At 37.4% G+C, this 13,066-nt stretch overlaps 1 protein-coding gene across 3 annotated transcripts; it reads left to right on the top strand.

Annotated features, from left to right (window-relative positions):
* The first annotated feature begins 714 nt into the window (after positions 1 to 714).
* LOC113686678 (uncharacterized) lies at positions 715 to 12,929 on the top strand. 3 transcript variants are annotated; one of them, XM_089203291.1, is made up of 6 exons: positions 715 to 895; positions 2,534 to 2,618; positions 8,748 to 8,963; positions 10,074 to 10,145; positions 10,518 to 10,589; positions 11,104 to 12,929. In XM_089203291.1, the coding sequence occupies exons 2-6, from the start codon at positions 2,614 to 2,616 to the stop codon at positions 12,656 to 12,658; spliced, it is 1,920 nt and encodes a 639-aa protein (XP_089059417.1). In that variant the 5' UTR covers positions 715 to 895; positions 2,534 to 2,613; the 3' UTR covers positions 12,659 to 12,929. The 3 variants fall into 3 exon arrangements, with proteins under 3 accessions (XP_089059417.1, XP_089059418.1, XP_027060123.2); XM_089203292.1 differs by lacking the exon at positions 715 to 895 and having other exon boundaries at positions 2,497 to 2,618; XM_027204322.2 differs by lacking the exons at positions 715 to 895; positions 2,534 to 2,618 and adding an exon at positions 6,256 to 6,439.
* Positions 12,930 to 13,066: the final 137 nt, after the last annotated feature.

A 13,066-nucleotide genomic window follows, 5' to 3' on the forward strand; every position in this document is an offset into this window, starting at 1 on the left:
AGGAGAGTTTATCTGCAATGAGTAGGATCTATCTAGGATCAAAATTTAATCTAATAGAGGATAGAGAGGAATTTGAAAGCCTGGACATGGACCAGATACAAGCACGACATTATGTTACCAGAACCTTCTCATGTATGATAAACAGGATAAATTCAGTCCAAGTTAGGATTCGTTTTCAGCGGTAAAAAACTCACCATAAGACATACCAGACCTGAAAGGGCTTACATCTTTCCAGAGGACGTCGCAGACGGGAGTTAAAATAACAGGAACAAGCTTGGCTTAGAGTGGGCGTAATTTTATAGTTAGCTTGACATCGAGAATGTGATGAAAAGAACTTCCTAAAAACTTATCGAAACAGTAAGGGCTCCTTACATCAACCATATTTGGCAATACCTCCTACGTATCATTGACGTTGACAGCCAATAGTACAGCCTAATGTTTTCATACTGCTCCCATTTCTAGTTATTTTTTTTCACGAATAAGTGTTCGAAAAACGCTTAATACATGTCACCAGGTACCTTTTCTATACTTAAAATGCACCCTGGTCTTACATCTATAATAAAAGTGCTTCTTACGTCACAAGATTTGACGATCGATGACGTTTCCGCGGTATTTTCGGATGTTTACTTAACTCCACATTTGTGAACCCCAGCGTAGCATTACCAGAATTTTCTTGGCCTTCTATCTTAAACGCCTCCTCCAATTCAATTTTTTGGTGAAATTGCAGCTACTTAGAGAGAGTAATTATTTCCCGTCTTAGATCAATTATCTACCTCTACATGAATTCGACATTCTCCATATAAGAGAGATAACATCTTGTAACTTGACTCAGTCCAAACAAAACCAGGTGATACTCATAAACGACGCACTGCGGAGAACCACGGTAAAAATCAAGGTAAATTTTTTCATTTAAAATTTGTTGTATCTCATCTTACATTCCTACTTTACCGCTGGCACGATAAAAAAAATTACGCTTAAAATTTATTCTAGGATTTTACTTTATTTTGATTAGGTATAACTTGTATGTTTCCGCCATGTTTCATTACTTTGTCCAAAATAAGAGAAAAGATTCAGAACGTTGGAAAAACAAAGTCAGCTTTTCACCAACAGATTTCGCGTCAGATAGATAACCTATCTTCACCTTGATTATTTTCCCAAAGCGACGACTAGCTGCCGCATAAGAAAGAGAAGTATGTTTTGTTTGTGTGAATTATATCAAATTATGCGTGCTGGCATTGTTTTTTCGACCATTATCCTTGGGCGTTTTGGTTTTTCTTCATTGTAATTCTCTTTCGAGTTTGTACGGAATCAAATCTAGAAGAACTATCACGAAAATGACACGTTCCACATAGTCATTGAAACACTTTTATAAAAAGGGATGAATTTTGGAACTTATGTTGCAAGAGCTTTATTTATGCTCATTTACATCAAGAAAGAAAATGTTTCTTTTCTGAAACATTGTTTAGCCATGCATGGATATTAATGAGACTTACTCGTTAAATGCGTTATTGAGAATAGTCAGTACCGACATTTTAAGTAGTCACAAATACTTTGTGTAATGAAGACCATTTTTCGGTGACACATCATGCACTTTAGATGTTTTAAAACTCACTGTAATGTGTTTTTAAGAGTCTCCTCAATTATGGACGCAATGAAAAAGCCAGATAAACTTGTTCAACATCCGTTAAATTTGGCTTTCGTATTTGCTCATTTATTTCACTAAACAAGATACCTATGTTTTCACAATAACCATTATTTGATTCAGAAGTATCAACAAAAAAATGTCGATCAGTAAAAAAAACCTAAATCGCAAGGCTATCATTTAGTAAAGATCTGGAAGGTAACAAGATATTTGGATACCAATGTTAAACTGAAATTAGGAATATTCTATTGAACTTGGATCATTGATGGCGCATGGCATGAAGAAAACGATCGAGTTTTTTTTTTAATTCTTCTATTTTTCCTTTATTTTCATTATAAGTTTGATTGCTTAAAATTTAACGACATTATTTTTTTAGTGCTCAAGCTTTCATTTTTATCCCTTTTCCCTTAAATAGAGTGAACGAGAGAGACGCAAGTGATGTCTTCAGTGAAAAATAGCCCTTTTGTCACTTACGTAACGTGAATAACCAAATTGCGTTTGCAAAAACTTAATATCCTGTCATAAAACAAGATAAAATAAGCCGACCCGCACTACAGCTGCTGATATGACTTAAACTGAAATGATCTTTTCTCAATTTGAATTTCACATGAATTTTTTTCGCTAGCCTGTTAAGGTAATCTGCAGTTTGAACGCTTGTTTCCAGGTACTCGGTAATACTCCAAAAGTCACAAAGGAGGTTCTCCTGTTTAAATATATCTCAAGGTGGTATTTACCAAGATATGTAAAAATATTTTTCACCATTTACAGCGAGAAATCTAAAAAAATACGCAATGAGGGCAAAACCTCGATAGCTGTGACGGAATATAAAATATGTACCGCGGTGTCAGTCATTATTAGGTTTAATGTTTGTCATTCCCTCTACATTTTCAGCGCAAGTAAGAATCGAAAAAATATTTTGAGCGGTTGGCAGAAACGAATGGTGAAGGAATAGCAACTAGATACCTGCATGTATGAGGTAGGATCTAAGTTTCGTATTGGATTTCTTAATTTTTTCTTTTTTTTTACTCCAACAACGAGAAAATGAAGAAACGTTAGCACATTTTTCTATTGTATTTTCAAGTAAGTGAAAAAGTAGAAGCTAATTTTCGTTTCGCGCGTAGAAATTTAATAATTGCCATTTTGGCTGCACCTTTAGGACGAAAGAAAATGTTTCATTGTTTTACGGTGTACACTCTTTTTAACCCTAAGCAAGTTTTCGGATTTTAACCCCAAGATTTAAGTTACACTTTTTTCGTAATTCTTTAAGTTCCGCAATGAGTGGTCGAAAGTATACAACACCCAAGCCGATGCTAGTTTGCGACTCGTGGCGTAAAGCAATTTCGTCCAATATCTCCTCTGCGAATCAAGAACCTTTCATCTCAATTCTTGTTTACAAAATTCGCCCAGGGATGCATCATTGGTAACAAAGAAGCTTTTTGACGGTTGAATAAGCCAATTCTAAAGAGATGTTATTTTACAGTTATTCGTAGGCTTCAAGTAGCGCTTTTGATTATTTTCAGACAAAATTTTGCACTTTTAATTTTATTTTTTAAGCTCACTTTGGTGTCAAAACAATCCCATAACGGTGGTTATAACAGTGTCACTTTGCGCGTAAGAGTGTACACGTAGTTTATTGAATTTATTTGATTAAATAAAACTTAAAAATAACTTTTCTAGTTCGTTTGCATCTATCCTCGGCTCCCAAAAACTTATTAAATTTACGGGAAAACAGCTAATTTTCCATCAAATGCTGTGGTTGATGATAGCCTCCATTCTGTCATAAGACGCATCATTGATTTTCGCGAAATCACCCCCACTGAAAAGGGATCGCCAGGGTACAACATTGATGGAAGAGTACACTGACCTTTCTCTTTGTAGATGCGGGTTAATAAGCAACAAATATCTGAAATATTACGTAATGTTACCTCTTGTTCTTTTGTTCATGGGCATATCATGGACCCTACACGCTTGGGCACCTCACTGAAAAGCGTCTCGGGTAATTCACTCGGCTGTCGCAACAAAGTTCTCCTCATACCTTTGGGGCGATTTTAGACAGTTTAACACGCGAAATGGCAATTTTGCGTATCCACAACGCTTTTCAATTCAAAATTGGAGTCCTAAAATGAAATATTGAAATGAAATATTCCGTAATTATTTCATTATAACTTCCCAAACATTAACTTCCTCACATGTGCCATCTCATAGGTAGCAAAAGGTAAGTCACATGGCCGAGTTCGCTTAAGAAAGAAATTCTTAAAATATTTGACCGTGAAAGAAAATGGATATTCACAAAGTGTTCCCTTACTGGTGGTGGTCGTGGAAAAAAAACATATTCAGAAAAATGTTCAGAAAAAGTTCCAAACAAAGGGCAACCTCTTAGATCAGTGAAAGTGTGTCCACCTATCTGTTGACGGAAAGCATATATTGTGGTCAAAACAGTTTGTCTGAAAGAGTTCTGCTCTTTGCCTTTTAAAAATTTGTACAACCTAAAATAGGAAGTGAAAAACTTCGAAAACAAAACCTCTTTTAACGATTGCGTTTTGCCTGGCCACCAGCTGTCAAGATTCAACTCCAGGTATTAGTTTCCTCACACATTTCGTCTGACTCACGCGGCGAATTCCACTGTGAGAACTTTGGAGGTAATGCCCGTACACCATCAAAGATAAAGGGGTGCATTGTATATGTGTTTTGATCTTCTAACATTAATCTAAATCATTCTCACAAAGAGAGAACCCCTTTATTTTCTTTTAAAGGTAGAGACTTATTCATAGCTAGCGTTCTCCCATTTCTTGATCCATGATACTGCTTTCTGGCAAACTGTAATGGCATTTCAGAGCCATCTGAGAGTAATGAAGTAAAGTCGCCAGACTTCCTTGGGTTTTTCGTTGGGGAGTAATCCACGACAATTGTGCACTTCACCTTCGCTTATCTCTATGCTTTTGGAAAACTTCCAAGGAAAAAAACCCTCCTTCCAATATGAAAGCTTCACGTACAGGAGCTTTCATGTTCTAGTGGACTTACAAGAAAACGAATGCTGAAAAAGGGAAAAATAATCGAGATTACAAGAAACGTTTAAAAGATTCTTGCCCTCGTGTTTCAACTGATGTGATGCAAATTGTTGTAAGTGGCCTTTCCAAAGTCCGACGAAATCCTGTCGTGATTGTGAAGCTATCCCGGACGAGACTCCGCTCTGTCATTTGTGCGATACTTATTAGTTCCGAGGATTTATCTTTTAAGGGAAAAAAAAACCTACGTTTAGTAATCAATTCGACAAATTGAAGGGCTTATAACATTGGATTAAAAGTTTTCCTCAAATGAGAAAAAAAAGAAGAGAAACCAAAATAACTACGACGGAAATAAATTCAAAGCCATAAACATGGAGAACCCTAAATGAGAGGACATGTCAAAGTTTGACAAAAAAAAAACAGGAAGTTTAGTTATTTCACGATTATTGTCGTAAACTTCCTTAAGCCTGAGGGGTGTAGTTAGGAAACCAAACATTTGGAAATATCCACAAACCTTTAAATCCAAACCGCAACGGGATACTCTAAAAAGCATTGGTTTTTAATTTGGACGCTGTACTACACAAACGGCACGAAGTTACAGTGATTACACGTTTCTAGCCTTGTTATGCACCCCCCCCCTCCCCCCTCTTTTTTTCCAATCGAATATGTAGCCTAGCCTGCAATAATGTTTGCGACTTATTCCTTGGCCGGAAATAAATGACGCTTACAGCTTCGCTTTGATAAGCGTGAACATGTAATAGAGTGAGGGAAACAATCTCAATAATGAACAATTCTAATAAAGGACGTTTTTTTTAAATATATACTTCGTAACCATCAACACAGCACCCGACTAAACAAGCTTAGTATTTCATGCTCTTTAATCGAGTCAAATAGATTCTGAGAAAATGGCTTTCCCATCATTTTTATCTCCAAAATGAGATGAGAAACTAGCAGCAAAGTTTCTTATGTAAATAAATATTATCATTCACATTGCCATTTAATAACTGAAAGGGGTTTGTCTAGGCCTGTTTTGATGAAAAAATAAAGGAAGATCATCCAAAATTTCATAAAGCTTGACTTTGTCAAATATATTTGAGCAAGAAAGAGAACCACAGAGGTAAAGGCAGTATGCATGTTCTAAAAACACATATTTATTTCAGCGTAAACTGGTACCTTACTATTGATTTTGTTCCATATTTTGAAGGAGCCGACGTTATCGTTACTGACGCACTCTAAAAATATCTTAAGAAAATAATAATTAAAAAAAACGCCTCAAAGCTCGAATATATAACTACGATGGTGAAGTTAGGTATGGAGGAAACCTCGACGATAAAATATCCTCTTTCAAATTTTAAAATGAAACAAAACCACAAATCGTTGAGAAACATGGAAAACGTTACATCTCTGATAAACAAAACTTCTTACTACCCCTCGCTGCAATAGGTAGCTATTTAAACATTACAGGTGGCTCTTCCTTCTAGTCGTAAAACCGAAAAAAATTTATAAATTCAGACATCCACCCAACAGGAAATAAATAAAAACTTTGATTAATTGTTTTGACCGGAATGAGCTATCACTGTAAAAGAGATTGATAAAGCTGACCAGGCCATTCTTAATGAAATCATTCCCTTAAGTTTGTGCTCGAAGGATCGGGAATTAGTAACTGCAACCGTGAGACAACTCAGAGACATAACGTCTTCATAATCATTTTTTAAGCAGGATAACCACAAAATCCAATGATATATTGAGTTTTGACTAAAAGATATTCGACCTCGCATCATTTTTTCTGCAGGTGAGTCTTCCTAAGCACAACAGAAGTTATCTAAGGTAGAAAAGAGCGATCGGGATTTATTCCTTTTAATCGAAAATTGCGCCTGAACTCTTTGCTATCTTACTAATAGTGTCACCTTTCTCCGCTGCAATTTAAATTCAGCTATTCAACTGAATGCTATGATTCAACTCCTGATTAAAACCATCATGATTGTTCACTCAAAAAGAGACTTTAGGTTTGAGATGCCAAACGATCGAATTTGCTTTTTTATCTTCAGGATATTATCGCTGTTACCTTAAACATTTTTTCCTTTATGGCTGATATATTTTCTTGTGGGAGCGCGTAAAAAGCTCTCCTTTTGAGCATTTAAGTGTGATATGTAATTGATAAGGCTTTCAGTACTCACTCAGAAACAAAATTGCAAATGTAAACTAATTCTGAGGTCGGAACACGGATGTTCAGTATCCATTAGTTGACCGGACTGGTTCAGGGAGCAAAAAATTAGTTTTTCTTTCGTCTACGCGTGAAAAAAACTCATGTATAGTAACCGAGTTTTAAACAGCTTGTAAGCAGCTGGGACTAAACGCGACCAAAAAATTGATATTTTAGCCCAGAATTTGTCTTCCAAGAGCCTTCTGCCGCCTCAAAAACTCGTTTTTAATTAAAAAGCGACAGACAAGATGCCAGGTCATGAAAGAACTTCGTTTATCTTCCTGTAGAGTAGTAATGAAAATATGGTCACTTGAGGCTCCATAACTTTTTAATTCGCTACTCTTCTCTTCCTTTAAGGCTCCAATTGACAGTCGAATGTAACTGGCTCTTTTACAAGCTGTTTTTAATCTAGATTTCCTTTCAAGTTTTGCTCATTAGATCTTTAGAGTTCCAGGTTTAGGATAAGCAGATATCGTGATGTAAATTTTTTTTTAAAAATGATCTTTGAACGTAGAGGAAAAAATCAAGTCAGACAGGATATTTGCAATGGCAATTTTTCAACTGTAGAGCAGAGCCTTTTCAAAATTTACCATTAGGAAGGAAACAGAAGGGAAGCAAATCTAAATATGATAAAATCCCTGTCACTTGATGCACGGAATACAAAAAGCATATTTGACTAATACAACGTTACTTTGTCAGAACAAGATAATTTTGTGCCAAAATAGTCCACCTACCATGCAATTTTAATTTGTTCTGCCTATATACGGATAATTTTGAAACAGAGGGAGTGCCATGCTTTTCCTAGAGCCTCTGATGATAATGAAGTAATCTCCTGAAGCCTTAATTCATGCATTATTCATCTTACTATTGAGCACGGAAACATCGCTCGCACCTAGCATAATATACGAAATGCGAAACTTAAATGAATCAAGATATCTTTTCGATTCAATTTCGATACCAGATGATGTTCTTCCATTTAAATAGGTAAAAACCTCCATCAAGTTGTTGTATTTTTTTGACAAGTTGTTAATTGCTTCGCACACAAACTTTGCACCGTCAAAATAACCCCTACATTTTGTATTATGAGCACGGCGTTAATCGCCTGTATTGCTCCTGGATCCAGATTTCTATCGCTGGCGACTGTAAAGGATGCGCAAAACAATTAACATTTATAATACTAGAAAATGGCGAAAATGTGGTGGCGACACCAAAAAATATTTAAAAGCAGGCTTAAAATAACTTACTTTCCTAAATACAGTTTTCTTAAACAAAATGCTAGTTTCCGCCTTTAAAGGAAAACTTTTATTATTTCGGTTAAAAGCCAAATTTGTTCATAACTTGGCAAGGGGAAATCATATTTGTCACGCTTATAAATCAGGACATATTTCCCCTTGCAAATTAACAATATGTTTACATTAAAGCATTGTCCAATGCCTACGAAAATAGACAGCAGACATTTGAACACCTTGCTTTGCAAACAGGCAATACAGTTCATTTCTTTCTTCTTGGAGAGTAGCAAGCAAACTCGACAAGGTAACAGACAACCGATGGCAAAAATCGATAGGCAGTGATCCCTAAAATGAAACACACTTAAATTACGAATCGAAATGTTTCGTCGATAACCAGACTACCCCAGAACAATAATAGCACTGATTTAAACGGTTTGAGTCCTGATTTTTTTGGTAAAAACTGTAAGATTAAAGGACAAACTGCCCTGACAAACACATTTATTTTGCTGAAAAGAAAAAAAAAAATGAATGACTGTGACTTGAATTTTTTTAACCTATCAAGTGTAGTTATATTACAGACGATCGTTTTCGTCGTGCATCCATATAACACCAAAAGTGATGTGATAAACACAGAAAGAAAGAAATCTGGTTATTTTCTCTTGATACAGGATGAACACATTTCTACTTTTACTGGCATTTTTTGCGTTCTGCCGATGTTACTGTCGTGGAGAGATCACGCAAATGAGGAATCTTTCCAGCTGGACTTCGTGTTCTTCACAGTGTTGGTGCGCGCACGATGACAAGAATCGTGTCTATGGAAGATGTGTCGTGAACAAACTGGAGGAGCCGGTAGAATTCAACTCTTCCAGGCAACTCCACTTTTTGTAAGTAATGAGTGAGACACTTAAAACAAAAAATTTAGAGGATCATAACTCGGTTATGCCGTTATTGAAACTTTAAAGCGAAGAACGTATCGTAGAGCACTCTTGCATTGCTACGCAAATGATTGTTAAGAAAAAAAAATTGATAAAATGTAAGCGATGGCTGAAACACTTCCTGACCAGAAATACAGACTAAGCGACTTGCTTTTCTTTTTAAGTGTTAGTAGCCTGCACTGGAGAACGCTTCGTAAAAGAAGATCAGTTATCTCAAAACTTTGTTGCATGCTCCAGGCAAGGGAGAATGAATAGGTGTAGTTAATTTGTTTCATGTCTTTTTAAATGCAATGTTTAGACTACATTCAACGCTTTGAGGCTTCCTCTTATTAAAGTTTAATCCCTACCAACTATCCCCGTTAATTTTTCCCTTTTGAAAATAGAAAATATCAATTGAAAACCGTAAACATCGATAGTAATGACCTCGGTTTTGTCGCACTAAATACTAAAGCACTTCTATGGTCCATATTATTAAGAGAGATTTGCACATTTTCAAGGGATGTTCTATGAAATCCATAAACAATGAGAATTGACAGCAAGACTAAGAGGCTTGAATTAAGAGCACAACCACCTTTAAGAACTCTGAAATGTCATGAAAGCTTCACGGATTACTGCACGCGGTTTTAAAACACGAAGCGCCGGAGCAGGGAACAGCGCAGTGATTAGGGTGCTTATATTCCTCACCACTAATCTCAGTTTATGGTTAATTCGCGTTCTTGCTCCAGAGGTGTTTTCCCCCGGATTCTCTGGTTTTCCTCCCCCTACAAATAAAAAAACATTCCGAATTCCCATTTGATCTGTAAACAGTGGATGAAGAAGCACCTTGTAGATGTACTTCGAGGTAATTCCTCCAAAATCTAATTTACCAACGAAAGTTTCTTATTTCCGCCGAAGTGACTTGCCCCCGCGTTATGTCGCAGTAATATGTCCGCTTATCTATGTTCAATTATTTATTAAATTCGCCTTTTTAAGATCATTGATAATGGGTGTCCGCAAGGACACTGTCATTAACTCGAAAGTGAGATTTGTTTGATATAACAGCAATTTTTCGATCCGCAGGTCCTTTGCTGATAATGGAATCAGAGTAATACCAAGGGAAATCTTTACAAACCTTCACAACCTTGAGTTTCTGTAAGTGCCCGCGTTATGATCAATGTTTTGTGCGAGGTTCATTGCAGTGTAAAAGCAATTTTTTTTGTTTTTCATTGGCTGGGCCTCATCAACGTCTTAAGACCTTAGGTGGGGACAATTAATTCATGGTATACGAGTCACGACAGACGCATTCCGGCGGGATTCGGGTACTTTGTAATAATCCCCTATGACACTGCATAGGATTCTCACAACATAGTAACACAACGTTTACTTATTTAGTATATTTGCTGATCTGATTTATAACTGTCAGATGCAACAAAGCGATATTTTTTTTACGTAGTTTACGTATTTTCCACAAAGAGTCGAATATCTCATTTGGAATTAACCAAAGAGAAATGTTTTTCCTTTCAGATCTTTGTCAAACAACAGCATTGAAATCATCAACGAACATGCATTCAAAGGCTTGACTAACCTGCGTATCTTGTAAGTTTTTTAATGAATCCTTTCCTAACTAATTTTTGGTTAAAATACTGGAGCACTTGTACAGAGCAACAGACAGGCATGTGATGAGACTGAATTCCCCTTACAGCCTCTATCCCTAAAGAAACCTTCCCATGGACGTAGGTATTAAATCCACAGGGAATAATGCTCCGTGAACTGTGCACGCTGCTTGCTTGTCTTTGATGGTGAACGGATAGATGTCCAAAAGAAAGCAAAGATCGCAACAAAAAATTGGTTATTTTCAGGTCTTCCTTAGATCTCCGAAAACGAGACAGTCGTAAAATAACATGCATATGAGGAATTCTTTTGGGAATGATACTAATATGAAGGATCCAGTCTTTTCGCTTCATCCTCTCTCACGTAAATCCTACCTCGTTTTCAGGTAATTTCTATGACGTACCAGCCTGATTGTTCGTTATTCGTTACAAAGAGAAAGTACTCTTTTTATTAAACAAAAGTTCATTTTATTCAAAAGAAGTAATTTTTCATAATCTAGAGATCTCCAAAACAACAATCTGAAGGAATGGAACGGGGATCCCACAGGAGACATGCCATTTCTTGAAGTTCTCAAAATTAACGGCAACGAGGGCTGGATACCCAATCAGCATATCCTTCACATGCCCGAACTCAAAGAGATTCTTGGGGTTACGTGGAGCTCGCACTGCTCTGCCTGCGACCTCCTTAAGATTCCCGAAAATGAAACAATGTCAGGAGATGAGGAAATGGGAGATTACGAGGAATTCAGTGGAAATGGCTTGAGTGGGGAAGGAGAGATAAGCGAGATGAAGTGTCACGTAACTCTCGAGGAGTTTTACTACTACCCTAAGGCAGTAAATTATGGAGTTTCTGTGCAATTTGTGAGACAAGGCTTCTCGCCACAATGCTTCTGTGACTTCAGCTCGGATTGCTACCACCGCGATGTCGTTGTACCGTATTTAACAAAGTTGTACGACTTTCCTCGAAAACTGTTCCTTTCACAGTATGCCTTAGGAGGATTGATTGTTGTTCTCAACATGTCTGTTCTCATTGTGATTATGACGTCAAGACTGTTAAGGAATAACATTTCATTCGTCTTGGTTGGCAGTATGGCGTTAAGCGATATTCTGATTGGTGTTCACAGCGTGATGATCGCCAAATACAACATATTCAGTGACTCAAACGTTAAGCCGCGAGTTGTTATGGAAACGGACACCTCCACCTGCACATACATGGGCATGGTATTCACTATAGGCCAGGTTACAGCTGTATTCACCTCTCTCATGCTAACTGTAGAAAGATATCTTGTCATAGTGTACTTCCAGAGATGCAGAGGCAAGGTTAAAACCAGAACTTTGCTCATCATTTTAATTCTTGTGTGGACAGGAGCGATCACCTTTGCGAGCTTGCCTTTGTTTGGCGTAAGAAAGCTAGAATATCACAGATGGTTCCAGTGCACGATGCCCTTCCATACAGGAAAACATCTGTTACAAACATCTAACATAACTTTAAGCATCTCGGCCATATTTGTACTTCTTTACCTTATCAGTCTAGGACTTTACATTTTGATATTCTGCTATGCAAGGAGATCCAGCATGCAGTTCGGCATTAAACGTGAAGCGAGACTAGCGAGGAAAATAGCAGTGCTGGTGTCATCAAATTTTATCCTATTCACTTTACCAACTGTTCTACTGCTAGTCTACGTATATTCCTTCTCTGAAATTCTTGACGCTGCCGAGTCATTCCCGAGCATGCGTTCTTTATTCATTATTGGTGGTTGGCTTCCAGTCACCTGTTTTAACCTGAATTCGCTGGCGAACCCGTTTCTCTATCCATTCAGACACCGTCGATTCAAGAAAGAAATACGTTCGATACCCCGCAGGTTACGCAACAGTGTCAGTCATTCGTTTTACCCAGTGTTCGCCACGGCACAGCACTTCAGCTTGCGCACATCTGCACGTAGCCACCAGTTGCGTCAGCAGTTCCATTCCTTCGCGCCTCGAAGGGAGGGTGAGAACTCACTACACGTTGACGCAGATGTTAGACATGGTCGTGGACGAACTGCAACAGTGTAAGACTTTTGTTCCACTCAATGTGAGTTTATTTCGAAGCCATAGAACATCGCCGCAAATTAAATTATCATGCAGCCCGACATCAGCAATGCAGCTTTAGGATTTGTACCCATAAGGGACATACCATATATTGTTGCGACCTTTTTGCATTTATGGAATTATAAAAAGACTTTAAAAAAAAATCAGTTGGCAGATACGCCCTAGCACGCGTGCAATTACGGACTTTCGTGAAAGCCGTCAAAACATACATCTTTACGAGAAAAAAAAGGAAAAACACAGCTATAGAGATACTATCATCGAACAATCTCTAAGACTATGACCACGATAAAAGCTCAAGTCGAAGTGGGAGCGCAAAATCTAGCGTACATGAACTCAATCGTAAGGACAGATCTCCAGTCATTGTGTGCGAGA

Source organism: Pocillopora damicornis, chromosome 4 (assembly GCF_964200805.1).
Source record: "Pocillopora damicornis chromosome 4, jaPocDami1.2, whole genome shotgun sequence".
In the NCBI taxonomy this organism is placed as follows: Eukaryota; Metazoa; Cnidaria; class Anthozoa; order Scleractinia; family Pocilloporidae; genus Pocillopora; species Pocillopora damicornis.